The sequence below is a fragment of the Sporobolomyces koalae genome (genome assembly GCF_050403365.1).
Source record: "Sporobolomyces koalae JCM15063 DNA, S_koalae_JCM15063T_v1_ctg51, whole genome shotgun sequence".
Lineage (NCBI taxonomy): Eukaryota > Fungi > Basidiomycota > Microbotryomycetes > Sporidiobolales > Sporidiobolaceae > Sporobolomyces > Sporobolomyces koalae.
The window spans coordinates 37,072-63,895 of record NW_027481720.1 but is presented as its reverse complement, the minus strand read 5'-3'; the positions used below and the strand labels follow the sequence as shown (position 1 = coordinate 63,895).

General features: G+C 56.4%; 7 protein-coding genes across 7 annotated transcripts; 4 read left to right on the top strand and 3 right to left on the bottom strand.

Moving 5' to 3' along the window:
- Nucleotides 1-570: 570 nt before the first annotated feature.
- On the top strand, nucleotides 571-4,073 carry SPC97 (gamma-tubulin-complex subunit SPC97; the record flags this gene model as incomplete). The annotated part of the gene is made up of 11 exons (XM_076681005.1): nucleotides 571-740; nucleotides 793-938; nucleotides 999-1,342; nucleotides 1,420-1,519; nucleotides 1,584-1,729; nucleotides 1,793-2,610; nucleotides 2,675-2,767; nucleotides 2,829-3,163; nucleotides 3,233-3,651; nucleotides 3,723-3,868; nucleotides 3,944-4,073. The coding sequence occupies 11 exons, from the start codon at nucleotides 571-573 to the stop codon at nucleotides 4,071-4,073; spliced, it is 2,847 nt and encodes a 948-aa protein (XP_076531875.1).
- Nucleotides 4,074-5,020: 947 nt separating this feature from the next.
- JCM15063_006161 (uncharacterized protein) lies at nucleotides 5,021-9,453 on the top strand (the record flags this gene model as incomplete). Its single annotated transcript, XM_076681004.1, has 5 exons — nucleotides 5,021-5,039; nucleotides 5,111-5,841; nucleotides 5,914-8,121; nucleotides 8,193-8,435; nucleotides 8,500-9,453. 5 exons carry the CDS (start codon nucleotides 5,021-5,023, stop codon nucleotides 9,451-9,453), a joined length of 4,155 nt encoding a protein of 1,384 aa, XP_076531874.1.
- A 436-nt stretch (nucleotides 9,454-9,889) lies between these two features.
- On the bottom strand, nucleotides 9,890-11,500 carry JCM15063_006160 (uncharacterized protein; the record flags this gene model as incomplete). The annotated part of the gene is made up of 2 exons (XM_076681003.1): nucleotides 9,890-10,343; nucleotides 10,413-11,500. The coding sequence occupies 2 exons, from the start codon at nucleotides 11,498-11,500 to the stop codon at nucleotides 9,890-9,892; spliced, it is 1,542 nt and encodes a 513-aa protein (XP_076531873.1).
- Nucleotides 11,501-13,073: 1,573 nt separating this feature from the next.
- JCM15063_006159 (uncharacterized protein) lies at nucleotides 13,074-15,890 on the top strand (the record flags this gene model as incomplete). The annotated part of the gene is made up of 3 exons (XM_076681002.1): nucleotides 13,074-13,968; nucleotides 14,040-14,210; nucleotides 14,281-15,890. 3 exons carry the CDS (start codon nucleotides 13,074-13,076, stop codon nucleotides 15,888-15,890), a joined length of 2,676 nt encoding a protein of 891 aa, XP_076531872.1.
- A 473-nt stretch (nucleotides 15,891-16,363) lies between these two features.
- Nucleotides 16,364-23,540, bottom strand: JCM15063_006158 (uncharacterized protein; the record flags this gene model as incomplete). The annotated part of the gene is made up of 12 exons (XM_076681001.1): nucleotides 16,364-16,771; nucleotides 16,836-17,132; nucleotides 17,195-17,254; nucleotides 17,327-17,628; nucleotides 17,704-17,920; nucleotides 17,988-18,224; nucleotides 18,287-18,435; nucleotides 18,504-20,214; nucleotides 20,283-21,248; nucleotides 21,319-21,844; nucleotides 21,915-23,307; nucleotides 23,456-23,540. The coding sequence occupies 12 exons, from the start codon at nucleotides 23,538-23,540 to the stop codon at nucleotides 16,364-16,366; spliced, it is 6,351 nt and encodes a 2,116-aa protein (XP_076531871.1).
- Nucleotides 23,541-23,920: 380 nt separating this feature from the next.
- JCM15063_006157 (uncharacterized protein) lies at nucleotides 23,921-24,622 on the top strand (the record flags this gene model as incomplete). Its single annotated transcript, XM_076681000.1, has 3 exons — nucleotides 23,921-24,174; nucleotides 24,263-24,309; nucleotides 24,387-24,622. The coding sequence occupies 3 exons, from the start codon at nucleotides 23,921-23,923 to the stop codon at nucleotides 24,620-24,622; spliced, it is 537 nt and encodes a 178-aa protein (XP_076531870.1).
- A 78-nt stretch (nucleotides 24,623-24,700) lies between these two features.
- JCM15063_006156 (uncharacterized protein) lies at nucleotides 24,701-26,541 on the bottom strand (the record flags this gene model as incomplete). Its single annotated transcript, XM_076680999.1, has 5 exons — nucleotides 24,701-24,750; nucleotides 24,819-25,803; nucleotides 25,865-25,963; nucleotides 26,030-26,152; nucleotides 26,272-26,541. 5 exons carry the CDS (start codon nucleotides 26,539-26,541, stop codon nucleotides 24,701-24,703), a joined length of 1,527 nt encoding a protein of 508 aa, XP_076531869.1.
- Nucleotides 26,542-26,824: the final 283 nt, after the last annotated feature.

Here is a 26,824-nt window from a genome sequence, read left to right as displayed (position 1 = left end):
GCTCGTAGTCGATCTGCTTGCCTCAGTCTCAGACCGCAGCTTTTTTGGGGCAGAGACCGTCGGCTCGCCACCGGACGGCCTTTTGGGCATCCTGCTGGGTGCCATACTCGTACTCGTCGTCGACGTGGTCCAAGTGATCAGGAGAGGAAGGAGCCTGATATGGTCGGTAGGTGCCAAGTTGAAAAAAGGGTGGGGAACGCTCAGATCGCTCGCGTTCGTGTTGAGATGGCTCCCCTTTGTGTTGAGATGGACCTCCTGCCAGAAGGGCGGGTGTGATGCGACGAGTAGGTAGTCGGGGTCAGGAACGATGCCGAACGCTAACAGGCACGTGGTGAGAGGGCGGTGCAGGCGGCCAACTTCCTCGCCAAATAGCTGCAACGCGCTATGGACGAGTGCTTGATCAGAGGCAGAGTAAGCCTCCCGGTAGGTGCTCTGCGAATAGACGCTGCACACTCACAAGGTCGGCCGCGGGGAAGGCGAAGAAAAGAGGCGAGTTGAGAAGACGCGGTCGATCGTCGACGCGCTCTGTGTTGATCTCGTATCGCCGTACGCTTCAGGTTCACCACCGGGATGGACTCTCGACGTTCCGAGTCGCGTCTATCGAGTCGGAACTCTCGCCCTTCGTCCTCGTTGGGCCTGAGTCGCGCTGCAAGTTCAACGTTCGGCGCGTCGACAACAACGCAGCAACCGAAAACTCCGAAACCTTCCGCCGCAAGATACGGAGGACTCGCTGAGAAAGAGTTTCAACAGGCGAGTCTGAAATGATCGAGAAGGCGAGATCAACGCTGATAGCTACAACCAAACGGTGTTTCCACAGATTCAATCGAGCATCCGCACCGCCGCCAAGACCTCGAGAGGCAGGGGTGAGACGTATCAAGATACTCATGCACGGCTCGACGAAGGAGAGGAACCGGAAGAACTTCCCGCAAGAGCTCACGGTCCGTCTCAGTGACCAGTCCTGTCATTCAACCAACGACTGATGGCCTCGTTACCTCCAGTGCCGGCTCCCGAGGGCTCGTTCATCGCAGACACGTCGTTCGCGCGTGCTCCTCTCAACAGCCGCTTGCCCTTGGCTTCTCCCCATCGAGCGGCAATCAGGCGAAGCGCCGCTCGCAAATCCAATTCAGCCACGGCAACATCTGGTCAAACCCGTACCCATGCTGAGGATGACACTTCAGACTCGGGAAGCGTGATTGAAGACGTACCCGAGGACGAAGAGATCACAGCACAGAGGGAACGCGCACGGCGGAAAGCGAGAGGGCTCGAAAAGGAACCGCTTGCGGGGTTGAGCGCCGACCTGCAGGAGGCTTTGATTGTCGAGGACCTTCTCTTTGTCCTCATGGTAACCTGCTTGCCCTTGCCTGGACTGGAATCGTCGCGCCTCTTAGCTAACGCATAGTGCGGGCGAATGTCGGACAGGGAATCGAAGGTCGATACATCGAATTCGATCCTTCGTATGTGCCAGAAGACGATTTTGAGCGCATGCAAGGCGCGCAGTTCGTCATTGACGATGGACTCGGTACGTTCCTCAATAACAAGCCTCGTACAAGAACGTAAGGTCATTCTGACTGTCAAATCGACAGATCCGTGGATCGCGTCGGTCGTTGAACGCTTCCTCCCCCTCTCGACCTACTTCACGTCGATCACTGCTTTCATCGAGCAGTACTCTGTGCTAGAGCACGGTGTCATCAACCATGCGCTTTGTGCGGCGATTCGCGAAATGCTCAGGGTACGCTTTTGCATTCCGGCTGGTGGAACTGGTCAACAGTGCTGATGATCGCGTTTTGTACAGGACTATCTCGTGCTGCTGGCACAGCTCGAGACGCACTTCACAGCATCCCCGACTTTCACCCTGCAGCGGTTTTGGCTCTTTGTGCATCCGGCCCTGCACACGCTCTCGCTCATTCATTCGCTCATTATCGACCTCGTGTCTCTCACGATTCCTTCTTCAGACGACGACACCTCTTCCGATGAGGAAGGCGAAAGTGACGACTCGTACGCGGGAGGCGGTGCCATGGCCAACATTCTCGCCGAAATGAAGTCTGCTGCAGCTGCCGCCGCCCCATCACCTACCGGAGCATCAGGCTCCGGTGGTGGAGGATGGAGAGCAGGTCCACCGAAAGGTGGAGAGGTCCTGTATGTCCTGTTCGACAAGCTCGAGCGAAATGCTGGAGATCCCGCCGCCAAGGAGCTCTACTCGCATTTGCTTCTCAAAGCGAGTCAACCGTACGCTTCGATCCTGCTCGCATGGATCTCGACAGGTCACCTGAGCGATCCATGGGACGAGTTCATCGTGAGAGAGACGAAAGGGATCAACCAAGGCTCGCTCGAACTCGATTACACAGACGACTACTGGGAGCGCAGGTACACGCTCCGAGACAAATCAATCGGGACCTCATCAGCTGCCAAGGGCACTGCTCACGACCTTGCTCCGAGGGAGAGGGGTCTCGCAGGAGGCGCGATCGTACCGGCTTTCCTCGAACCGTGGAAGGACAAGATTCTGCTTGCAGGCAAATACCTCAATGTCATCAGGGAATGCGGAATCGAGATTCAGGTACCAGAGGGGAACCGAGTGCGAGAGGGTGAATTGATCGCTATGGACGAGGAAGAGTGAGCTACCACCTTCCGATTGTGCGGTTCCCTACGTGACTGACGCATCAAGCCGCTCTTGCAGTTTCTTCAAGCGGATCGACACCGCCTATACCTACGCGAACAAGACGCTGCTCAAATTGCTGCTAGAAGAGGAGCATCTCGCTTCTCGATTAGAGTCAGTTCTTTCACAGACCCCTACGCTGGTTGTTTCGCCGCTAACCCTCTCTGACAATCAGGTCGATGAAACAATACTTCTTCATCAACCATGGAGATGTCTTTACGCATTTCCTCGATATGGCGAAACTCGAACTCGGCAAGAAGAAGAAACGAATCATGCTCGAAAGGCTGCAAACGCAGCTCGACCTCGCGTTGCGCAACCCAACCTCTCGCGTCGACAACGATCCATTCCAGGAAGACCTCAAGATTGTGTTTGAAGACGTCACCGTGGCCGAATGGTTGCTCAAGATTGTCAACCAGACGGGAGCGATGGTCGGGCCTGACGGCGTGCCCGTAGAATCTTTCGACGAGGTCAAAAAGGATACCGCAACGCGAGGCTCTCCTGATATCATGGGTAAGCCAGCCTGCTCGCTCCGTCATCTCGTCGCGCGCCATTCTAATGGGATGTCTGGGGTCTCACTAGGGTGGGACGCGTTCAACCTCGACTACGCGGTCAAGTTCCCGCTGTCTCTCGTCCTCTCGCGCAAGTCGATCACGTACTACCAGATGATCTTCCGACACCTCCTACGGCTCAAACATCTCGAGCGCGTGTTCCTCGAAACGTGGACCGAACATCTCAAAACGCCAGCATGGCGACAACGATCTCCGTACCCCGAGTTGCAAGCGTGGAAAGGTCGAGTGTTTGCGCTCCGAGCGAGGATGTACGATTTCATTCAGCAAATGTTTGATTTCGCCGTCAGTGAAGTGCTCGAGAGTCGGTGGGCCGAGTTGAAGAAGAAACTCGACGAAGCCGAAACAGTCGATCAGCTTTTAAAGGATCACGACAACTTCCTCAACACTTGCACAAACGAATGTCTTTTGACGAACGAGAAACTGCTCGATGTGAGCGGTTTCTCTTTCCTTCTCCCTCGCTGAATCTGATTCCCGGTCTCTGACAATTGTCGTCCGAGCAGCTCTTCCACCAAAAACTGTTCAATACGTGTTACGTATTCGCCAACTATACCGCGTCGTTCACCAGGATTCTCGTCACATGCGAGCACGAAGCGAACGGCGACTGGAACAACGTCAAGTTCAAGCCGCACTGGGAGTTCCTGACCAAGTAAGAAACAATCAATGGTCGTATCAATAAGCTGTCCTTTTGAGCTGATCCTGATCCTCGGCTTGGGTTTCGCAGATTCGAAATCCACTTCAACCACCACATTGAACAGTCTCTCGGATTCCTTTCCCTACACGCTGCTCGCGAAAACTCGGGCATCTTGCCTCTGATTGTTCGACTCAGTAGCCTCAAGAAGCCTCAAACTTGAGTCGGCTTCGAGGTTGGTCTTCCCTGATTATTTAATAGTAACTACCGATGTTTCGTGTGTTGTAGTAAATACCCTTTGCAACTTGTCGTCCTCCGAGCATGTGGGCAGTTCTGGGAACGTGACTCCAAGATGCAAGCCCCCAGCCTGCGACGCGAAGTCCTCGCTCGATCGCCTGGCAGACAAGCAGGAAACGCCAAGCCTGAAAGCTATCGATCCGCCGTACGTTGGTTATACGTTGCACCGTGCAAAATGGACTGGCGAGTTGCCCACGTACACAACGAGAGAAAAAGACCAATAACGTTGCAAGCTTGCAGCCTCAAGATCGGATGATACAAAACAGCCTTCCTAGAATGGAACGGCCGGAAGATGAAATCGAAGTGAAGCATATAGAGCCCCGCCAAAATTCCTGACAAGAGCTCGAGTTTATGAATCGGAATTTCGGTACACGGGTTCTGTCCCAGATGCTACGTACACAGTGCGATGCTGTGAACGTGCGTATGTTATTGTCACCGAGCTACAGGCAAATAGTGTTGGACCGGCGGAGATGTCGATCGGTGCCATGTGGCCGCTACTGCATCTGAACCCAGCCTCCGAGTGAGAAGTTCGAGACACATGGTTGCAATGACTGCAGTAATCAACAGGAATGAAATTTGCGGAAATTTATTTGTCTTCCGTAATACTTACATAGCGCGCCCCGTCGAGGCGCCGCGCCACGCCCCTTGCCTAAATCGCGCCCTTCCGACATCTCGCCTCGAGGTCTGCAGTCCGACCCATTCGCGAGCAGCTCAGCAGCTGTGGGACGAATCAAGCTGGCGTCCCCAAGGTGAGTTCGCGCGTTGCGAGCCGTCGCACGGCGAAACACTTTCGCATCCTGCTGCCAAGTTACTAACGCATAGGGCTACATCGAATCGGATCCAGCTCGTCGACGACGGCATCGCCGCCTGCGAATGTCGGCAACGCAGGCCGGTGCATCCGGAGGAAGTTTCACCGTCCGCCGGCATCGTGCAACGTTCCGCGCAAGTCGCTCAACACCGCAGTCGATCCGACGCCTCTCCGCGCGCGCCCTCTCCCGCCTCGACGAGCTCCAACCGAAACGCCGACTCCGAGCTTGTCACAGATCCCGACTGCTACGACTGTGGCAGTGGCCGCCACGACCAGCCCGGTGTCGTACCTGCGCTCGATCTCGGCCGACGCGATTCCGCACCATCTGCTCTTCACAGGACTAGCGCTCTTGCTTGCTTCGGGCTATATTGCAAAGCGACTGCACTCCAACAAGAATCGCTACCGGGCAAATCCGACTCCTGTCAAAGGCGCCAAGAAGCGGAAAGAGATCGTCGTCAAGAGCATCCTGCTTGCGCAGAGTCACGACAAAGCAGACGACGCATCCGCCTCCTCGCGTCCCAATCCTCGCGATACAGCAAAATCATCAAACGCGCTGTTGCCGAGTACTGCGTGTCTGACGAGCACTTCAGCTGCAATCTGGGACAACCTCGAAAAGATCGGTGCGGTCCTCAGTTCGACCTCGAGAGGGCTCGGGCTATCGTCTCGACCTGGAAATCCAGCTTCGCAGCGCACGGAGTCCCCGGCACGGGATGGTGCCCGGAATGAAACGGTCGCAAAGGATGCGTTCTCCTCTGCCAAGGTGGAAGCGAGCGGAAAGAAGGTTAAAGGAAATAAAGGCAAAAAAGCGGCAGTGATACCGCCACTGAAACCTAATGGCACTGAAAGTGCGTCTCAAAAGCGCGGTGCGAAAGGGGACGAGATCGAGGTGCGTGTGGTTCGTGTGGTCGGGATCTTTCGATCAAGCGTCTTAGAGCTAATGCCTGATCGCTCAAAGCAGCAGGATGATGCGGACGAAACGACTCCAACGTCTGTACAAGCTTCAGTGCGAACACGTTCTGCAGCGAATCCGTCCCGTCCACTGCCACCATCTTCATCGGATCCGCCTGTAGCAACGGCTTCAGCTTCCGTCCAGACTTCGCCCCGCCTTCTGCCATACCGCTCTCGCACTCCTTCTCCACCAGCTCTCTCCCCTGACCGCAGAGCAGACTGCCCTGAGCGGATAGCTTCGCCCATTCCGATCCGAGCAGCCGCGATTCACTTGCCGTTCGATCTACACGCGTCTTTCCAAGCGAAACCGAGTCCTGTTCACGACGAAGACCTCTTGTCTACTTCTCCGTCCATGTCGCCAACTCCATCTCGATCGCCGTCTCTGTCAGCGTCGGTCTCGTCAGGTTCATCAACTGGCAGACGTCCTTCGACAACTCGCAGCGCTTCAGCTGTCCCCGCGCCGCAAGCTACGGCGTCTCGCACGAAGAAAAATTCGAAGAAGCTCGTGCCAATGGGGCCAAATGGGAAATCAGTCGTCGGCCTGCCAAAACCGGTCGCGACAGAAGCGCCAGAAGCAGACGAGGACGAGACTAGCGAGACGGAACCCGCACCGCATTCGCGCACTGCCTCTAGTGGATCCCGGTCCATCGGTCGAGATCGACCTGCGCCTCTTACTTCTCTGCCTTCTAGCGGATATACGCCGTCTCCCGCGGTTGCGAGCGATTCAACGCCGCAGCCGCATAGACGCCTGAGTACCGCTAGTAGCGCCTATTCGACATCGAACCTTTCGCTCCCGTCGTCTGGATCGCCTTATTCGATAGATCGTGCGCAGCTACCGCTCGTGCCACCCACCATGACCATGACACCGCCGGATTTTGCCAAGAGACAGCCGAATTCTGCGCCTTTCGATCGGGATGAGACTTTGCGGTGGTCAACAGGAGCGGGTTCAGCCGGGCGGGGAAGAGAAGCGAGTTTGCGAGGACTTGGCGTCGACATCGATCGAGGAGGAAGCGAGGAGGATAGCTTTGACGGTTCCGAAGGCAGACATCGGGTTCCGCGCGGGACATCGCCTCAACCATTCCCGCACGGATACTTTCAAGCCAATTCAAGTCGTACGCCGTCTACCCCAAATTATTTCGGCAGCCCCGAATCGTCGCCACATCCTACGAACCGATCGATCCCTCTTGTCGGTGGCTTGATGTCGTCCGTGACGCAGTCGACGGCTTCAAACATACAGCAGCAGCAACCCTGGTCGCCACCTTCTACCCTCACGGCTCATCAAGTCGCGCCTTTGGCACAGAACCCCTCTCGTCCTCCTTCTCGCCAGTCATCGCTATCTGTACCAGTCACCTCGACGCAACAGCAGCAGCAGCAACAACAGCTACAGCTCCATCAGCAGCAGCAGGCGTACGCGATCGCGCAAGTTCAAGCTCAGGCAGCAGCGCAATACCAACAAGTCATTGCTTTGCAGTACCAAGCTCAAGCTCAAGCTCAGCAGCAGCAGCAGCAGCACCGGCAACAGCGTCAGCGCATCCGGACCGGAGAAGCAGGTCTCGACGAGGTCGGCTCTATGGCGAGCGGTCTCGCTTATCCTCTCAACTCTCTCGGCCTCCCAGCCGGACAGCCTCAGCAATCGAATTGGCACAGCGTGTCCTCCCATCCGCCTTCGCCCATGAATGCCAACTATCCGCCTCACATCTCTCAGGCGGTGTCACCGACAAATGCGAATTTTGGCCCGAGTGTCGCCGCGGCACAAGCTCATGCTCAAGCGCAAGTACAGGCTCAGTCTCAGGCGCAGCTGTACCAGAACTACATGAACCAGTCTGCAGCTTACTACGTTGCGGCCTCTGCCTCCCCACATCCTTCTCCTGGCCACACTCAACAGAGCCTCGCCCGCCCGCGAATCACCTCGAGTGTGTCTGCGATCGCTGTCCTCGGAGGAAGCGGCAATGCTGGCTCTTCCGGCAGCAAGAACGGTTCGCTTCCCTCTCCAGGCTCAGGACCGCCAAGAGCCTCTTCCAGAGCCAATGTTGGATCAGGAGGTTCGCACTCGCCTTTTGGAGGGGCTGGCACTACAGACATGTCTGGCGATGCCGCGATATGGAAAGCGAGGGCAAGAGAAGCCGAGATGGATGCGGACCGGAACGCGAAAGAACTCGAGATCGCTCGTTGGAGATTGTCAGTACTCGAGGAGGAGCAACGATCAAATGACAACGAGGTAAGTCAGGGATACGCGCAATCGTGAACGAACACTGCAGGTCTGACTGTTAACTCGTCTGCCGAATGCAGACTCAGGAGGCGTTGAGGGCACTGGCTACTCGGGCGATGCGAGCCGAAGCCCGCCTGGCTTTACTCGAAGGTGCACGGAAAGCAGAATCGTCGTCTCTGCAAAGTAAGACGAGAAGCGATGTGTCCCCTGTGCAGTCGCCCTCCTCTGCCAGCCCAGTCAATCCGGGACCGGTCGACTTGCCGCCGGAAGAGCGCTCGCGATCAGCAGGGAACGAGGTGCTTGAAATCGGAAATCGAGCACAAGTCAGTTCTTTGTCCCGAAACGACCTCCATGTATTTGCGCTAACCTTGAACGTCGGGAAAACAGGTCCATCCGCTGACCTGGCTCGATCTCGACTCGCTCTCGTTCGCCTCCCGGCCTTCAAATCCCTTGCGACCTGCCCTAAACACGTCACAGTCTTCTTCATCGCACTCGGGCCGGCGGAGGGCCGGGCGGAACTCGCACGGCAGCGGAAACGGTCGCAGACACAGCGGAAACACGAACGGCCGTCGCAAGGCGAGCAACACTCAACTCCTTTCTCCTTCACTTCATATCTCGGTCCCGAGCGAGGACGACATCGGGTCATTTTCAGTCAATCGTCGTGAACAGGAGGAAGACGATGAGGAAGATGACCTCGTCATCGTTCTGAACGCGCCAAGACGATCAGTACACACTGTGTCTCGGCGCAGCTCGTTTGCTCCGTCGAATGCTGGCGGAGATGACTCTGTCGGAATCGTCAATGGTTCCGCGACAGAGGACGCATCGAGCTGCATCGACGAAGACGACATCCCGACGGTCGACTTAGATCCTGATCGCATCTCGACCTCGCAGCTCGATATGCTTAGTCTCGAACGCAGCAGCACGCAAACGCGCGTACCGAACGGTGCTTCGTTCGAAGCGGAAGAACACGAAGGGGAGCATGTCGAGTACGTCGGGTTCTTGCCCGGATTCTTGCGCAAGGCTCGCGCGAATGGACATGCTGCGCTACTCGAGCCGCATGATCCGATCGACAATGAGAACGACAGCTTCCACATCGTCGAGGATCAGACAACTCCGGACGCGCAAGAGCGGAGCAGGAAACTCTCGCCTTCGGAGGACAACGACAGCGGTTCGACCGTAGGATTGCCATTCGCTTCCGAATACCCGTCTCATTCGACTCCTCCCGATTCTCCTTTCCTCCCGGCTATCCAGTGCAGCCCGATGCGAATGCCGAGTCCTCTGCACCCCTCGCGAATCCCTCTACCTGCTTCGCCAACCCTCTCATCGTCAAGCTACGAGTAACCGAGCTTGTGCACCCACCATAGACACTTGTCTCCCGCATCAGATTCTTTAGTCCTCTCTACACTCAATCTGGATTTAGCAGTATATCGTCGTGGCTTCCGTTTTCCGTACTTGCGATTCTTTTCAACTTGTTGACGTTTTCTACTTTTCAGCCCCCCCTCGCCTCGATTCTCTGTCCCTCTCTTTCTTTGTCTTCCTCTCGCTGTACCCCGCCGCGGTTTCGTCAAGACTAGATATATCTACGCATAGTAGCGGGAATCCTTCTCGAACGCGTATGCACGTCGAGATGAATGGCTCGTTGCCACTATTTCGAAACGCTCGATGCGTTTCATGTGGAACGATGTGTATATTAGGGACCGAGTTTGCGTTTTGCGATCAATGCGATAAATAGCAAGGCTACGGAGCACACGAGAGATAAAACCACAAACAGGTTCCTTCAAGTGGGAGTTTCTTTGCCCATGTCCCACTCTCGCGTTTTCCCCTTCTTGGTGTACTTGATATCCATCAGTCCGGATCCCGCCGTCGTGGAGTGCCTCGACTCGTCCTCGGACGAGGAAGCGGATACGAGTTCACCTCGTTTCCTGCGTCTCTCTTTCCTCTTGCGTTCCCGTTCTCTCCTCCGTTCCTCCTTCTCCCTCTGTTCTCGCAACTTCTTCTCTTCCTTCTGGTGTTTGAGACTGCTGAGCATCTTGTCCCACTCGTTGAAAGTCCCTTCGCCGATCAGCCTTTCGTTCTCGTTCTGGCTCGTAGTGCCGTCCCGTGAGATGGCGAGTTGCGCAGGGTTGAAATCGAGCAGAGGGTCGTAGGTTGGCGAGAAGTACTTGTCCATCTTCGAAGGCAGAGGTTCCTCCGGTCGAGGCGGAGGAGGCACGGACGGTGGGTGCGGTTTGCTGGTTTTGTCAGAAAAGCTCGTTTCAGCGCACAACCAGAAGCAGCATTTACGAGAAGTAATAGCTCACGTTGCTTCTTCCTGCTCGACTTCGGCAAATACTTGTTCGAGTGGTCGGTCGTCTTTCGACATGCGCTTCGAGGTCGACCTTCTTGTTCTCGCAGAATCATCCTCTTCCCGGTGCCCCTCGTGCCGCTCGCGTCTCTGTGAGCTTCTTCGGTCTTTTTCTCGTCGTGAGCGCATATCTGTATCGCTGTCTTGTCCGTCCTCGCTGTACCGGTCACGCGCTCGCTCTCGTCGCTCGCGTTCCCGGCGGCGTCGATCTCTGCCGTTTGCCTCTTTTTCTTCCTCCTCCTCTTCTTCTCTCGCCCTCTCTCGTCTCCTACGTGACCTATGCCTGTCTCTTTCATCCTTGTCGTCTTTGTCGTCTTCCTCGTCTGAGCGTGAGCGTGAACGATGTCTCCGTCGACGACTTTTCTGGTAACTCGAGCTGGATTCGTCCCGGCGCTCGAGTCGTTTCGTCGTCGAAGCTGAAGCGGATGAACGCTTGTCATAATCTTCGTCCGTAATTCTGGGCTCGGGTCGTGCTGGTGATGCGGATCTCCGCCTCGGAGCTCGATTTGTACTTTCCGCCTCGAGATCCGATTCGAGTCCAAGTTCTCTTCTTCGCCTCCGTCTACGCTCACGTTCTCTTTCATCTGTCTCATCCCGATCACGATGTCTCGTCGAGCGTGACGCCTGTTCGCGTCTCCACTGTTGTGCAAGTTCTCGCTCCTCGAGGTCGCGTTTGCGTTGTTGCGCTTCCTCCTGTCGTTTGAGCGCTGCGTTGTGATCGTCGACATTCTTCAACATGTTGCCCAAGAATCTGGTGTTGGGTTTGCGCAACGCTTTCGTCGCTTCCTTGTGTGGATCATGGTACGCTCGAGTACCGAGGGTCGACCAATTCGAAGCCTTGCCGCGAGCTTCTTGTAGCAGAAGCGAAGCGACATGTCGATCTAGATCCGAATCGGCGACCGAAGAGAGTGGAGCCGAGGTGAAACTAGACGAGGTCGATGTAGCTGTAGACGCTCCTACTTGCGAACGCACCAAATGCGAGACGATGGACGACAGGGACGAGTGATTCACTTGAGGTTTCGAATCGGCAGATTTCGTCGGCATCTCTGCGGTGGTGACAGGTGCACGAGCGGAATGCAGATGAGACGTTTAGTGATCGACTGCGCAGACTGTCTCTCCCCTCCTCTTCGAATCTGACTTCTTTCATGGCTTTTCAGTATTGACTGGGGCGTGATACACATGGTGCGTCGTCCTGCTTGTAGTGTTCATCCGGTGCGCTTTCGCTAATCTCGATAACTAGCACAGCCTTCCGATCAAACAACCGGCAGTCAGTCTCGCTGCCTCCTCCTGCCTGTGTATGCAGTCATATCTGAAGAAATTGCTAAACGATGCCTTGAGGTTTGTAACAGGGATTGGACTGACAGTCTTGACGGCGGCCTACGTCTACTACTCTCTATGGACGTTGATCACTGTGCGTCTCTTGGGACTGCTTCTGTCTTTCCGCCTGCCAGCAACGATCCCTCACCTGTATGTTCTCTCATGGTTGCAGCCTCTGCTTCCTTCAGACTCGTCTATACAAGCGTGGTTCCCCACCTCGAGAGAATGGGCGATCAAACTACCCAGTCTGATCCTCCTCGTCGGCTTGTCGAGCGTCGGAATCGTCACGGGATGGATCTTGATCGATACAGGGAGACGGAAACGGCAAACCCACAAAGTTGCCGCTCGTCGAAAAGGAGATTGAAGTTCGGTTTCCATTCCCACCATCTATGATCTCCCTTCGGGGGGACGACTTGGACAAGACCGGTACGAGGACAAAATGTCTCTCGAATCAAGTCACAGACGAGGATCGCCACACGGTTGTTTCCGTCGCGAAAACTGCAAGCGCTTGGAGCAACCCGCTCAGAACCCCTGAGCCATATTGAGCTTCGAACGACTCTCGCTGAGCAAGTCGGTGGCAACGGAGCCATTCGTCAGCTTCTTAAAGCATGGCTGTGGATCATCGATAAAGCGAAACCTTCGGTGGCCGGCAGGAAGGTGGATCGTAGAGAATTTTGAAGTATAATCTCCTTTTGATTCTGACGTTGAACCGTCCGGCGAGTCAAGTACAGTGTATATGCCCGAGGGCAAGACGAAAGCAAGACAAGCGCGAGGCGAGACTGAGAGGCAAGATAAAGTTCCGGGTCGCAGATCGGTTGCGCGCATCAGCGCTACAGTAGGGCCGGTCGGGTGTCGCAGTTTCGCGGCTTTGAGCGCTGCGCAGATCTGCACTCCTACTTGCCGCAATCCGGACTGCAACTTGCTCGCTTCCCTTGAACGCTCTCAGAGTACGCCTGTACTGTAGGAGTGAACGATCGCTTGGTCAGAGAAGAGAGTTTCAGAATCCGATCGCATCGTGGAGCCCGCGCGGCCGAATGCGCGGAAATTTCATCAAGATTAAAGACGCGCGAACCCCGGGATGAAGAGGGACCCTAAGCTCCTACCTTCGATTCGACAGCGTCTATTCTGCCACTTGACGCGTGCGAAGCACCTCAAACACGGTTACACAAGTCGTGGTGGGCCCGGGAAACCCTGTACAACAAGGCTCTCGACGCGTCTCGATCTTCCCTCAACAACACTCGGTTCGCGTTCGCCCTCGACCCGGGAAGGCGATCCCAACGTCGTGTCGACACTTGTCACGATGCGACATACCCATGGGCCAGCGCAACACTTGCAGCGGTACGAACCGCTGCAGGATCCAAAGAAACAGGACGTGCACTATCGCGCGTCAAAGAACCGCATCATGAGCTCGTTGGGCATCTCGTCCTACCGCAACGGATGTCAGTTTGCGATCCTGTGGGTCTCGCCTGATGGCGAGGTGTCTGACGCGTACGCGAGTGAGGCGCTGCACCCCAAGCTCGCAGGCTGGCTGGGACCGCGCGTTCTCGAAGAGGCCAAGGGATTGGTCAAGGCGCAGATCTCTGATCGCGATGATCTCAACAGCCTTGGAGGAGGCGTGTATGGCTCGCAGGGAGAGATGTACCGTCCATCGCAGCAAGAAGCGGCCGACGAGGACATGTCAGATGGAGAGGTCGACGATGACTCGGGACGCCTCCATCGAAGTGGAAGGTCTGCAAGAGGAGACGAGTCGGCCATACAGACGCGAGCCCGCTCAACTGCAGGTGTGAACGACCGGACGAATGCGGATTCGAATATCGGAGCATCGACCTCGTCGCGCTCCGGACATCGCTCTTCGCGTTCCATGTCTGCTTCTGAAGGCGCCATCACTACGAGTCTGGCCTCGCCTTCGCTCTCCCAAGCGGGCGTCACTTCACCTTCGCTCTCTGCGAAATCGACATTCTCAAAAGACGACAAGTACACGCACAAATTCACCCCGGAGCAGCTCAGCAAGTGGTTCGTCGACCGCCTGCGCGACCTGAGTCACAAAGTGGACAAGCTCGTCTGTCGTAGCTGGATCAAAGTCATCGAACCGCAAAAGCAGACAAAATATCCTTACCAGAAAGGCGACGAGACAAAACCTGCCTGGTGGCCAGCTCAAATCCGACACAAGGAACCTGATCATCTCGGCAAACCAGGTAAGCAATCCAGATTGTGACAGAATGCAATCGAAAGCAATGCTGAATCGCGCACGTTTCGCTCCCTGCAGAACGGATAGCGTTGCTCCTCCACATCCTCCGCCTTCCGACCTTCTCTATAAACCAGCTTAAATGCGGCACTTCCTCGATCTCAACCCTGTTGCCTCGGGAGAAAATCGTGGCTTTGCACAATATCTATCAAGCCGCCCAGGCCGAGCGATTGGCGCTTGCTTCAAGCCCGGGTAGGTGTCCCTGCGCCATGAACCCTTTGAGCTTGCGCTCGGAGAGCTGATCCCCTTTCGCATCCGACAGCGGGAACCTATGACAATGTCTTCGTAACCTTGTCCCGCACAGAAGAAGCCGAACCGCGCTATGCAGACGAGGACAATGTTTCGTCGACGTTCCCGGGACCCGAGGGCAAAAGTAGCCGAACACAGCGCTCTCGTGGTCGACCATCTATTGGCTCCCCAAACGCTGCCGATCTGCCTATGAATCAGCAAACGCCTCGCTCGGTCCGGGCCTCGCCATATCCATTGGCCCGCTCTGCTTCCGCCACGCATGAACTCTCGAACCTCTCCCTCACGAGCGCCGGGAGTCCGAGCCTAGAGTCCAACGCAGCCTCAGCCTCGCTCAGTCGAAGTCACTCGCACGCCGGGATTGAGGCATCTGCCGCACGCCTCCCCCGCCTCAGTGGTCGCGCGTCTGTTGGAGAGAGCGATCTACAAACGACTCCTTACCAAGGCGGACGTGTTCGATCGACAATCACTCCTCGCCAAGCTGCAGCTCAAGCTTCTCCGCTTTCGGCATCGATGGGTCGGAGCGCAAGCACGAGCGCGATTGGCGCCAAAACCATGATGGATGATTCGGTTGCGAGCCCTGCCATGATCAAGAGTCGCAGCAAATTAAGCCAGAAGTGCTTCGAACAGATGGGGGCGGGACCTCGCGATAGCGAGGGAAACGGAAACAGCGGCAGCGACTTCGGACAGCTACCTCAGCCCCCTCCAAAATTCCCGGTCATTCACCCGCACCACCTCCAATCTGCGCGTCCCCCAGCGCATCCAGAGGGCTTCCCGCCGCCACCGCCTGTCCCGTATCAGCATCAGCAGCAACAACATCGCATCGTGCAATCATCCCATGCAGCATTCCCGCGGCATCCACATCCGCAACAGCCATCGCATGGGTCTGCACAGGCGCACATGCAGAACGCGCACATGCGCAATCCTCGCCAGCAAATCCAAGTGCAAGTGCAAGTGAATGCCGGACACGATCTGCCTATGCCTTCTCAGTCCGGCATGGAGCGCTCAATCGCTTCCCAAACTCTCTATGCCGATCTGCATCAACCCATGTATTCTCAATCTCCGAATGCGCTTCAGCCTACCTACTTCTCCCCAGGCATTCCTCAAGCGATTTCGGGTCAATTCGATTCATCGGAAGGCTTGATGTTTGAGCAGACACCGAACGTCCTCTCCCATTCACAGCAGCACGGCTATCTTGCAACATCATCAAACTCGGGCACGCCGTCCCTCTCTAGCTACATCAACTCGCCCGAGCTTCAGCAGCAACAGCATGGATTCCCCATACATCCAAACTTAGTCGACCCTGCATACTATGTCGGCTCGAACGAGGGTCACCTCTCGCCTGAAAATTCCGACTTGAACGCGTATGTACGGCAGCTCGAAGGACTCGAACGACGCCAGCAACAACACCTCGTCGACTCGGCTTCTACTCACGTGGTCGGGCTGGGATTCGATCCCAATGAGGCTTACGATCTCCCAATGTATGCGGATGCATCGGGTACTTACGATTCAACCGGAGGGTATCCAGACTACTCGGTCATGGCGACAACACTCGAATCTGGTCAAGGTCATCAGAGATACGAAGGTCACCCCTCATCATACAATGACCTCGGGGTTGTCGGTTAAGCTTAGTCCTCCCGAGCCCCTTGTCCATAACATTTCATCGTGACCTCCATGGCATCTATCATGCATTCTTCTTCAACACATTCTCTTGTCAGCACTCCATTCGGACCTATGTCATCACTTTCTTCTTTCTCTTAGCCGTTTCGTACTTCCTTGGATTTGTTCCGGTGCACTCCGGCAGTGCCACTATCCCCTTGTTGTTAGCTCTTCATCCACCATTGCCATAGTCTCTCTGCCATAACAAGTTGTGCCCATGTTTCCCAAGAGAGGAGGACAAAAGAGCTGGTTTTGCAGTGTGTATCGAGATGTAAGTATGCAGGGATGTGACGAGTCGTCGAACCGTACCGTCAACGTCAAAAAGAGGGAAGAAGAAAGGGGGTATAGGTCTATCTTGAAAGGGGTAATAGAAAACAACGCAGAGCACAGAACACAAAACACGCACAAAAAGAACGAGAACAATCTGACTTTAGGAAACCTTAGAGTGTAACGCCACCGACGAGCCGAATCTCTTCTGGCTCGTCCTGCTCGATCTCTTCATTATCTCCGTCACTCACTTCCGGCGTCGTTACAACCTCAGCGTCGGGTTTGGATGCATCGCTCGAGTCTGCTGGGTCCACGTAAGGCTGCTCGCGAGAGCGGGGATCCGCAGGAGGTGTCCGCCCTTCTGCCGCGGCAGCAAGGTCGAGACTGCTGCCGAACGCGCTGCGGAAGTCGACGAGGTCGAGAGGAGGTAGTAATGACGCGTCGACTGGAGAGCGATGATCCTCGGCCATCGATTCAGGACGAGAGGGGATGGTTGCCAACTCTGAAGCTCCGTTTCGGAGTGGTCGGCGTCGGCGGCTCCCCATGGTCGAAGCTGGTGGGGGCGACGTCGAGGCAGCGAACTATCAGATCGAATGTGGAAGTCAGCGACGAAGGACTGAACCGAAGAACGCTCAGATCACGTACGCCCTCGCCGGTCAAGCGAGCCATGAGCTCTTGTCCACTGGCAACGAGATCGCTGAGACCGCCTTCGGGCGTGGCTTCCTCTGGGATCGTCGAGGTAGACAAAGGCCGATCCCTGCCGAGAGCAGGCGATTCCCTGCCGCCGGTCGTGGTCGCGAGGAAATTCTTGCGCCGATCTCGACGCATGGAACGAGGAGTATCGAGCGACTGCGCCCTCAAGCTCTTCATGTATTCCTCGACGAGCGAATCGCCGGTTTCGAGGGCAGCAGCGGCTGCGGCTGCGGCTTCCGCCTTGCGTACCTAGATCATGAGATGTGTCAGTTTCGACAACATGAGGGGTGTCCAGCCCTGATGCAACCTACCGCAGCTTGAGCGGCCTTTGCCTCTGACTCTGCCAATCGGCGGTTGTCCTCACGAGCGCGCTGAGTAAGACAAAGAACAGCGTCAGTGAAATGTCAAACACATGAGCTCGTCAGGCGATGCGGAAAGCTTGCCTTGTAGGATGTGATGAAAGTCTTGAATACTCCGAAGAACTCGTCGGTCGAGGTGATGCTCTTGGCGTCTTCGCCGTAGAAAGTAAGAGCTTCATTGTATGTCGAGTTGGCCAAAGTGACGAGGTCTGTGAGCGCTAGAATCCGTTCTCTCGCTTCTTTGGCAAAGCGGAACATCTTCTTGGGGAATCCGTCCTTCGGATCAAGGTCTTCGACATCTTCGAAATTCTCGAGCAACAAGGTCTCGAGGGAGGTTTGCTGCGTCCGGAAGTCGGTCAAAGCGAGTCGGACATGCGAGAGATCGGCTGCGCGTTGATCAATTGTTAGCAATCTATCTTGAAATGAGCTTGTGACGCGTAGTTCAGACGCGATGCGCGTACCTTTGAAGGCTTCAGCAGGTTTGGACAACTCTTCAAGGAAACCTTCGGTTTCTGGCATCGTCTGCGAGATCGTCTTGGCAGTGAAATGAAGCAAAGTTCGATTGGAAGATTGCGATGACTTCGTATCGACCAGCTTATTGATGGACGTGACTTTGAAGCCCTGGGCATTACCCTTGTGACCAGACGCATTCAGGAAGTTGCCGAGCATGAGAACAAGCTGTACGCGGACGTCCGTCTGAGTTAGTGAAAGTCTCGCTGATTTTAAGCTGAGGAGATTAGTCTACTTTGAGCAGTTCTGAAAAGTGTGGCGCTTCGAGAAGAGATCGGGACGCGTCGTAGACACGCTGAGCTTCTTCCTCGAGCTGCTCGATGTTTTCAAGGAATTTGGCACGATAGATCATCGCCTTGAGGCGCGGCTTCAATCGATAGATCTTCGAGATCTCGATCAGGAAGCGATCCGCGGGCGCGAGGAAATCGAGTTCCTCGGGCGGCGTGCTTTTGTGAACGTTGAGTTGTGCTTCCTGTAGTTTAAATGCTTGTCAGTCTTTGCCTCTCATGAGCGTATGCAGGCTCCGAGACTCGCCTGGTCTGGCGAAGGCAAGAGCGACATGACTTCTGTCAGGTACGTTTCATCAAAGCCGTCCTCGTAGCGAAGGATGCGTCCGACAGCAGTGTTGATCTTCGTCCAGGCATCGTCAGTAGCCGTGCCAGCTGGTTTGAGTACCGTAATTTCTGCAATCCGAACTTGCTCAGCATACCCAGATACCTCCCAGACCGAGAGAGCCAAGATCAGAGCTTACCGATATTTTGGCCTTGTTGCGTTCCAAGACAAGTCGTAAGAGTCGTCTTCTCTCGTTTCGAAGCGAGCTTGACCGTCTGCTTCGCTCGGAAATCTTCTTCCATCATATCAAAGATGCCCTGGCGGCGTAAGCGAGCGGCGATGTCACCGTCCTCGTTGCTCTGTTGTGCCCAAATCGTCGAGGAGAGGCTGTGAGGCGAAACCTTGTCCCATTGGAAAGTCTTCAATTTGCGTTGAGCGACATCCGTTGGTCCTCTCTGACCGGGCGGTCGAGGGGCGCCAGGTGCTAGTGGCGCACCAGGTGCCGGAGGAGGCGGAGGTGGCGGACCTCCACTAGGCGAACGTGCAGTCGGAGAGCTGGACCCATCTGAAGGGTTCTTGCGCAGCTTGGCCCGCCCCGCGAGAACGTCGCTGAGAGGCATAGTCGAGCCGCTTTTCTGCGCACCAAATCTCGGCATTCCTGGTGGCGGAGGTGGTGGTGGAGGAGCTGGCGGGGGTGGACCGGATGAGTTTGTGCTCGAAATTGGCGGGGGCGGAGGTGGAGGAGGTGGTGGAGGCGGCGGTGGCGGCGGCGGCGCTCCCACAGGCGGGGGAGGAGGGGCCGGTGGTGCTGGAGGAGGTGGTGGCGGTGGTGGAGGTGGTGGTGGTGGTGGTGGCGGCGGCGCAGATAGCGATGCATTGACCTCAGGCAAAAGAATCGGAACTTTCCTCTCCAAGCTGTCATTCTGTGGCGAAAGAGAGGGATTGGGCACTTGGACAATTCCTGGCGCGTCGAGTGTTTTAGCTCTCGTCGAGGGGGGCAGAAGAGTGGGGCGAGCTGCGATTTCCTTGAATCCGGAAACAGCAGGGGCAGTATCGAATTCTTCGAATGCTACTCCTGCCGCTCTTCTGGTACTTGCGTCAAAGGATCCGTTGTCGCTATCATCCTTCTCCTCAATTGTCATGTTCAGTGGCGGGCGAAGCGAAGGCGACACCGCCGAAGATGCAGGAGACGGGAGGCGCAGAGCGCTTCGGTCCATCTCGGGAGATTCGGGTTCGACGAGCGGAGTTGAAGGCGCAGTTGCGTAGGGTCCGACGAGGAAGAGAGTGTCTGGGCGATGATTCACGGAGTCGAAATCCATTGGTGGCAACATGTTCAGGAAGGGGGTCGAGAAGCGAGGGGTGTTATCGTCTGATCCAGCTTGGGCGGACGCCGCATCCTGTTGGGGTTTGTCTGCTGCATTTGCCGCTTTCTGTGAAGGTTCGGCGTGCGCAGGGTGCGCATCTGCGGATTGGCGGTCGGATGTGTGGCTGACGGGCGTCGCGTCTGCATCTGTTGTCGGAACTATGATAACGCTTGGTGCCGAATCCGAACTGCGATCGGGCGCGATCAACGAATCGCGCGCAGACATAGCCCGAGTACTGTTGCCTTTCGTAGGGCTGGCCAGGAGGCTCTCGCGGGAACTCGAGCGACTCTCGAGTGAGTCTCTGGCTGGACTCGAGCCCATCTTATTGGCGACGTCTCGGATCTGCTCGGCGAGTGTAGGTCGACGCTGATGCGCGCTGGGTTGTCTCTGTCTCGGCGTAGAATCAGGTGATGCGCCTTGCAAAAGTGGTCGAGAACGTGTGGCCTGAGGCGTAGTATTGGCGTCGAGTTGAGGAGCGACATTTTGACGTTCGTGTGCGACCAGTCGCGGAAGGCTGCGCAGAGAAGATGGACTCTGAGTGCCCGTCTGTAGAAGAGAGCCGTCAGCCACGAGCTACTGCTAGGAGGGTCCAGCAAGCTTGCCTTCTGATTTACTAGCTTCTCCTCGGCTTCCGTTCGCTGGCTAGCCAGTCCATTCTCGGCTCTCTTCCTCGCCGCTGTCACTCCCAGCAGTGTCGGACCGGGCACTGGTGGCATCGTTTCGAGACCGGTCGAGCCTTCAAGAATCTGGATCGTCTTGGCGCGTTGCATCTGCTTCTCCATCCGCTCTCGCAGACTGTCCGCCATGCCGTCAAGCAACCCGGCCTTCTTGAGGCGATCGTACAGCTCTTGGTTGTCGAGCCGAAGTGCCGCAATTTGCTCGAGGTAGTCACGCTCTTTGTTAGCAAGTTCCGATTTGGTCGAGTCGGTAGCAGCTCGAGAGGTAAGCAGCGCACGCTCGAGCCCTTCGAGCTGTGTCTTGAGCTTCGAGATCCTTCCCGCATCGCCTTGGTCCAGTTCCTCCTGCAGTTCATCACGCTCGCGTTTCAACCTCGAGACGGTAGCCTTGGCATGGTCGAGATCTTCCATGACATCGTCGAGTCGTTCCTGAGCACCGAACGACGCAACGATCTGTGCGACACTCGAACCGAGGAGTTGCGAGAAATCTCCATCGAGTCCTTTGCGGTCGATCACGATGGACGAGACGAGGCGATCGACGAGCTGAAAATGGCGCATCCGGGCTTCGGGGTCAACCGGGATCAGAATCAAATTCTTGAGGATACTTCCAAGGAAATCGAGGGCTCGGCCATCGGTGTTGGCAAGAACCGCTTCGAAGCAACCTCGAGGATCGTTGAAATTCATCCGGATATCTTCCTTCATGGCCTCGGCCATCTCGGCGTCATCCGCTTGCGCATCGTCGTAGTATGCTGCGATGAGCTTGCGCAGGTTGTCGTGATCGAGAACAGCGTGCTTGTCAAGGATCCGCCGTAGCCCGGAAATGTCCATGGCGGCTCGCAGGTTGACACGAATCTTGAGGTCTCGATCCCGTAGGAGTTCTCGAATAAGGAGCATGTTCGTGATCTGCAACGTCGGAAGAGCGCTCAACCCGGGGCCATCGATCGTCTCATGAATTTTAGAATGAGAGACTTACGGCGTAATCAGCGAGTGCTTGGTCCTTGATGTCGGCGAGACTCGCGCTCGAGGCGAGACTCTTGGCCATCTCCCTCGCCTCTGCGCCTCGCAGACTCATGACATGCTGGCTCGCACCGACTGAACTACCCATTCGACCTCGACCGTCGATTGCCGCTTCCCAGAAGAAGAACCACCCATCGAATTTGCCTGGTAACCGCCGCGAGCTCGAGAAGTCGTCCAGTCCTTTCAAGACGAGGTTGAAACCTCGTACTCGGTCTCGCGCGATGAAGAACGTCAACAGTTCGACTACACTCTTGCGAGTTGGAATTTCTGAAGCGAGTGACGCCGTGATGGGTGAGATCGAAGTGTTGTTCTCGATCGCGTCTCTTGCGCCATCTGGGCTGTTGAAGAGTGTTCGGAGACACTTGACCAGTTCGGCCTCCATGGCGACATCGGGCTTGCGGTGAGCGTCGGGTTTGTTGATGTTGTGCAAGGCATTGCCGAGAACTGCTTGACCCTTGAGCTCGATGAAGCGACGGAGGAATCTGCAGGACGAAGAGGTCAGCATTGAATACAAGTTCCTGTCTAGGATCAAGCAGGCGAGCGAGAACTTACTGCAATTCGTAGGTACGCAAACACACGCTGAGACTGGCGACCTGCTGCTGGGTGATCGTGCTGTCCATGAATTTGCTAATGTACCACTCGGGGCGTTCATTTTTGCTGCGTCCGACCGAGACTCGTTCGGTAGCTCGAGGTGCAGCAGGATACTCTGTGATCGAGTTGGTCGAAGTTCCGATTCCGGGCGCACTCCTCGCCTCGACTGGACGATGCGTGATCTTCTCGCGCGCGACTTTCCATTTGCTGAATGCGTCGTTGTAGATCATCAACCACTTCTTGTCCGTCTCGAGTGCCCGAATCGCAGCTTCTGCTTCCGTGCCCGTTCCCATCTGCGGGATCAGCTGTTCAAACATTTCGTCAATCTTGTGCGGGTCACTCGGTCGGGGAAATTCTTTCGCAAAGTCGGCGGCGAACGGTGAAGGTGCGGTGGACATGATCGGAGGGCGCATCGTATCGGAAGAAGCATAATTCGACGTTGCGCGAGAGGAAGTCGACATGATTGATCCACGTCGAGGCGTGATGGGAATCGACGAGGCATTGATGGCCAGAGGGAGCGAGTCGGTCTTGGCGCCAGACTTGCTCGAGACCGTGGTTGCGCTGCTGAACGTTCTCGAATCGGCCGTTCGGTACGAGGCCATGCTCGATAGGGTCGGAAACCGGTTCGAGCTCGAAAATTCGCTCGCAGCGTCACTCGCAGCTGTCGAGGTACGGTTCGATGCCGACAAGGCGGGTCGGGGTCGAGGCGAGGCTGGAAGAGGTTTGAGTTGATCAATGTCGGAGTACTCGCTCGAGACACTTGCCCTGACATCCCGGTCCCGCTGTATCCGATCTTCCGGCCGCCCCGACATTGAACTCAAACTCTCGACTCTCTGCCTGCGTTCCTTCTCGGTCATGAGATCTCCACTTCGCACGCTCGACGTGATCGAACGCATAGACTGTCGATCTGGAGACCTCGTGCGTCCACCTGCAGGACCACTGGCTCGTCCGACGTTGACTTCTACCGAGTCTTGACGATTTGGAGCGGTTGACGAAGCGACAGTTGCGGTCGAGGTTCTCGCACCAGACGGAAACGGAGTCGGTCCCGACGTCGGGTAGTTGTTGAGAGCATGGGTGAGCCGTTCACTGTGGATAGATTGTGGGCTCGTTGGACGGAGGTCTTCAACGAGGTTCTGGCCGGGAAGGGGGAACGCCGACGAGTAAGGGAATGCGCTGTTGCGATTCTTCGAAGGCGACGAAGTAGGTAATCGATCGTACGAGATGGCGTGGGCGTCGAGGTCGTCCGTGTCGAGCTGGAGAGGCACGGGAGCAGGAGCTCCGGTCGAAGTCGAGGAAGCCGCCAATCCGCTCCCGCGGTGGCGCTTGCTCTTCTTCCAGAGAGACTCCAGGGCTACTGCACGCCGCGACTACTGTCTCTCAAGTCGTCGCGCAAGTTGTTCGAGCACACGAGGAATGCGAAGATGAGGTGGAGGGTCGAACAAGTCGAGCTGCTTTGCCGGTCTGACGCTCGACTTTTGTGCTAGGCAAGACCCGGCTCGTACGCCCTAGAATTCCCTTCGTGTTCGGCGAGAGTTGGCGATGCGAGGTGAAGTTGAGCGACGCGCGCGTGTGCTGTGCGGTGCGCATCAGTGCCGCGAGCCGGTTCCGGATCCCTATAGCCTCCAGCTCGCGTCTTTATCGCCAAATCCACTGCTAACACGATTCTCTAGTCAATCCCTTGGACGTCCGAGTATGGCCGCATTGCGCATGTACATGCTCGCGCGGGCCAAGCACGTCTCTTCGACGTCCCGCTCTCGCTCACCCGGACCGGCTATCAAGATGGATGTACTGTAACAGAGCCTGGATCTCATGAATTGGCCGCGAGAGATGACTCGGCGGCATCCCAAACTGATGTCCGGAAACTCGAGCTCCGTGCGCTCGCGCGCAAGAACCAGATCGCGGTACCCTGCTCTCACACTCTCCCCCGATCCCCGATTACCTTGTCCGAAAGAAAAGACGGTGCGACTATGAAGGCATCGACGGAACTCGCCATCTCGCTCGGCTCGATCTTTGGCGTGATCGCGTTGATCCTCTCGCTCTCGTTCGCCCGGTTCGCGTTTCGCAAACATCGCAATGGACGAGCAACTCCAGTCGATCCCGTGTATGAAGCCCAAGTGAACGCGACTCAAACTGACAGAGTTACCGAACACGAGCGCAAGAGATGGTTCGGGGGAAGGTTTGGACTGACTCCAATCGCAGAACCTGGCGAGAACGGCACCAAGTCAGTCTCAACGATCTGATCCGCACGAGCTACCGTTCTCCCGGACGTTGGACTGAGAAGACCTCGTCTGTTCTTGAATGATTCGAAGGCAATACCTCAGCGGCTGGTTCGCTCTCGGCTCTCCATCTCATGCAGGTTCGTTTCTCCCAAACCATGTTCAAGGGACTTCCCCTTCACCGCGTACGCTGAGAACAAAATGTCCCGGTACCAAGGTTGGACTGCGAGTGACACAGACGGCACCTTTGGATCCGAGGCGAACGCGAACGAACGTACGACGTTCAGCTCGTGGCGCGAGAGTCACTTCTCGCGTGCATCTCGTGCGGCAAGACGCTCACGAAAGAAGCAGCCACGTCCATCGAGGACGACTGCGATCGAGGGCGATCGTGATCGAGAGCTCGAACGTACGGACGAAGTGCAGAGAGTAGCACCAGCCAAATCTGAACAGTGAAACCAATTTTGTTATTTTCAAGGCTAACGTCCGTTGCTGCTGTTGCTACTTTGTTGTACGGTCTCTGGGAACTCTCGTTCAAGCGCTGGGCGATGCAGCAGACGCCGCCGGGTTAGGCGCAGCTCCTCCTGTGCAGGTTGAAAGGTGGCATCAGAATCGGTTTGGGAAAACCGAGCAGACATCTATGGAAACTCACCGCGTCCGCGTCCTCCGCGAGCACCGTTGCCTCCACGACCGCCGCGTCCTCGACCTTCACCTCGACCCCTGAACGATCCTCTCCTCTGTCCGTTCTCTCCTCCACGGAAACCGTTACCACGACGAGGCTGACGAGCCGATTGGAACCCGTCCCCACGAGGTTGTTGTCCCGTCGAACCACCACCGTTGGACGCTCCCGCGTCTTGCTGCACGATCGGGACGGCCGGAGCCAACTCGGGCAAGTGAGGGAGTTGTCCTCCTCCTTCCTCGTCGGCAGCCCAATCGAGCGTCTGCGACTCGGTTCCATTCGTGGCCGGGGGAGTGACCGCCGAGAGGTTTTCAGGAGTAGCGCCATCGCTGCGGCCGAGAGCGGCAGCAATCGGTGATGGCATCTCAGCCGAAGGAGTCGATTGTCCCGTGAATGAGAGAATGTCGTTCGTGGGCGTCGCAGGACCAGAAGGCGGAGGAGCTTGAGCGCTGTCGGCAATCTCGTCGGCCCACGATGCGACCTTGTCGGCGGGAGGGGCGGCAGGTTCGATTTCGGATTCGTTCAGGAAGGAAGGAGCGGCGTGTGCTTCTTTCTCTCCGTCAACGAGCACGACGACCGAGTCGGCCGGTCCAGGAACCGACGACGATCCGAGGGCGGGACTGTCGAGAGGAGTTTCGAGGTTGGCCTCTTCGGGCGGAGCCGTGAGTCCATGAATGAGCTGCTGGATGCGTGAGAATGGAACTCCATCGATGACCTGGTCTTGCGAGCCAGTGGCAATCTTGTGAATCTTCTCGATCGCGTCACCGTGACCTCCGAGGAGGGGTCCGTTACTCAGTTCGTCAAAGAGTGTATGCACGGCAGCAACCTCTTGACCGGTCGCCTGCGTGATAGCGGGAGGGAGAACAGGAGGAGCGAAAGAACTGGGTTGGTTGGGCGAGAACAGGGCGCGCAAGTGTAGGAATTGGCACAGGAGAACGAGCTGAGATTGCGCCTCGCGCTACAATACGGAAAACAGTCTCAGTAAGCGGCCCCTCGAGGTTGGTAGCGAACAGACGGACCTTGGAAGCTTCGACCGCAGCTTCGACAGCGCGAGCCGTCTTCTTCTCTTGGGCAGCCTCAACCCGCTTCTCACGCTCGATATCTTCAACTTCCTCTGCCTAATTACAGGCAGTGATGTGAGCTTCGCAGCTCTCAAGGCAACTTGAGAATGCTGGATCACGGACCTGCAAGATGGCAAGAAGTTCGTTCAACTCTTTGACGACGGCATCGATGGTGCTTCTGCCTGCGAGAGCGCGTCTTTGATCCTCGTTGATGTCCTCTTTCGCTTCGTACGCGTCAAGGCGTTGCTACAGTCATAAATGCGGAGTGAGAGAACAAGGTCAACAGTCGTCATCGCAAGGGTCCCGCGCGGTGAACCCTGACCCGACGAGCCTAGTCCCTAGTATCGGACGACAAGATCACTCACGAGCTTCTTGTTCTGTGCCCTCAAACGCTTCTTGGTTTGTTCGACCGCGTTCGTACGCTTGACGAGCGAGTCGTCCGCATCGTCGACGTCGACCGCCGCTTGCTCCTCGTCGACCGGCTCGAAAGTACCCGTCGTCTGCGGGCCAACAGTCGCTACACTCTTCTTCGAACTGCGCTTGCGAGGTTTAGGGGCTTGCGAGGTAGGTTGCGAGAAGCCTGGAATCGTTCGTGGTACGGCAGACGCCGACGAGGAGTCTTTGAAAGAAGCCATGGTAGCAGGACAGGGTGGGGTTCAGTTGGAAAGGTAGGCGAAGGGGCAATGTGGATGATGATGACAAGCAATGGGATCAGACAAGAAGCATGAATGAGTGGTGGGGTCCCGTGTCTCGGTTCCCCTATGTCCTCTTATTTCCGCAATTCATGTCAGTCACGATCCGAAACAAGCGTATAGCACTGCTAGCGAGGATTCAAGCACGGGCTCGCTTGCAAAAGATCGGTAATAATTAGCTTAGAAATACATGAATACAAAAGAGCGCTACATGATTGAAACAGAT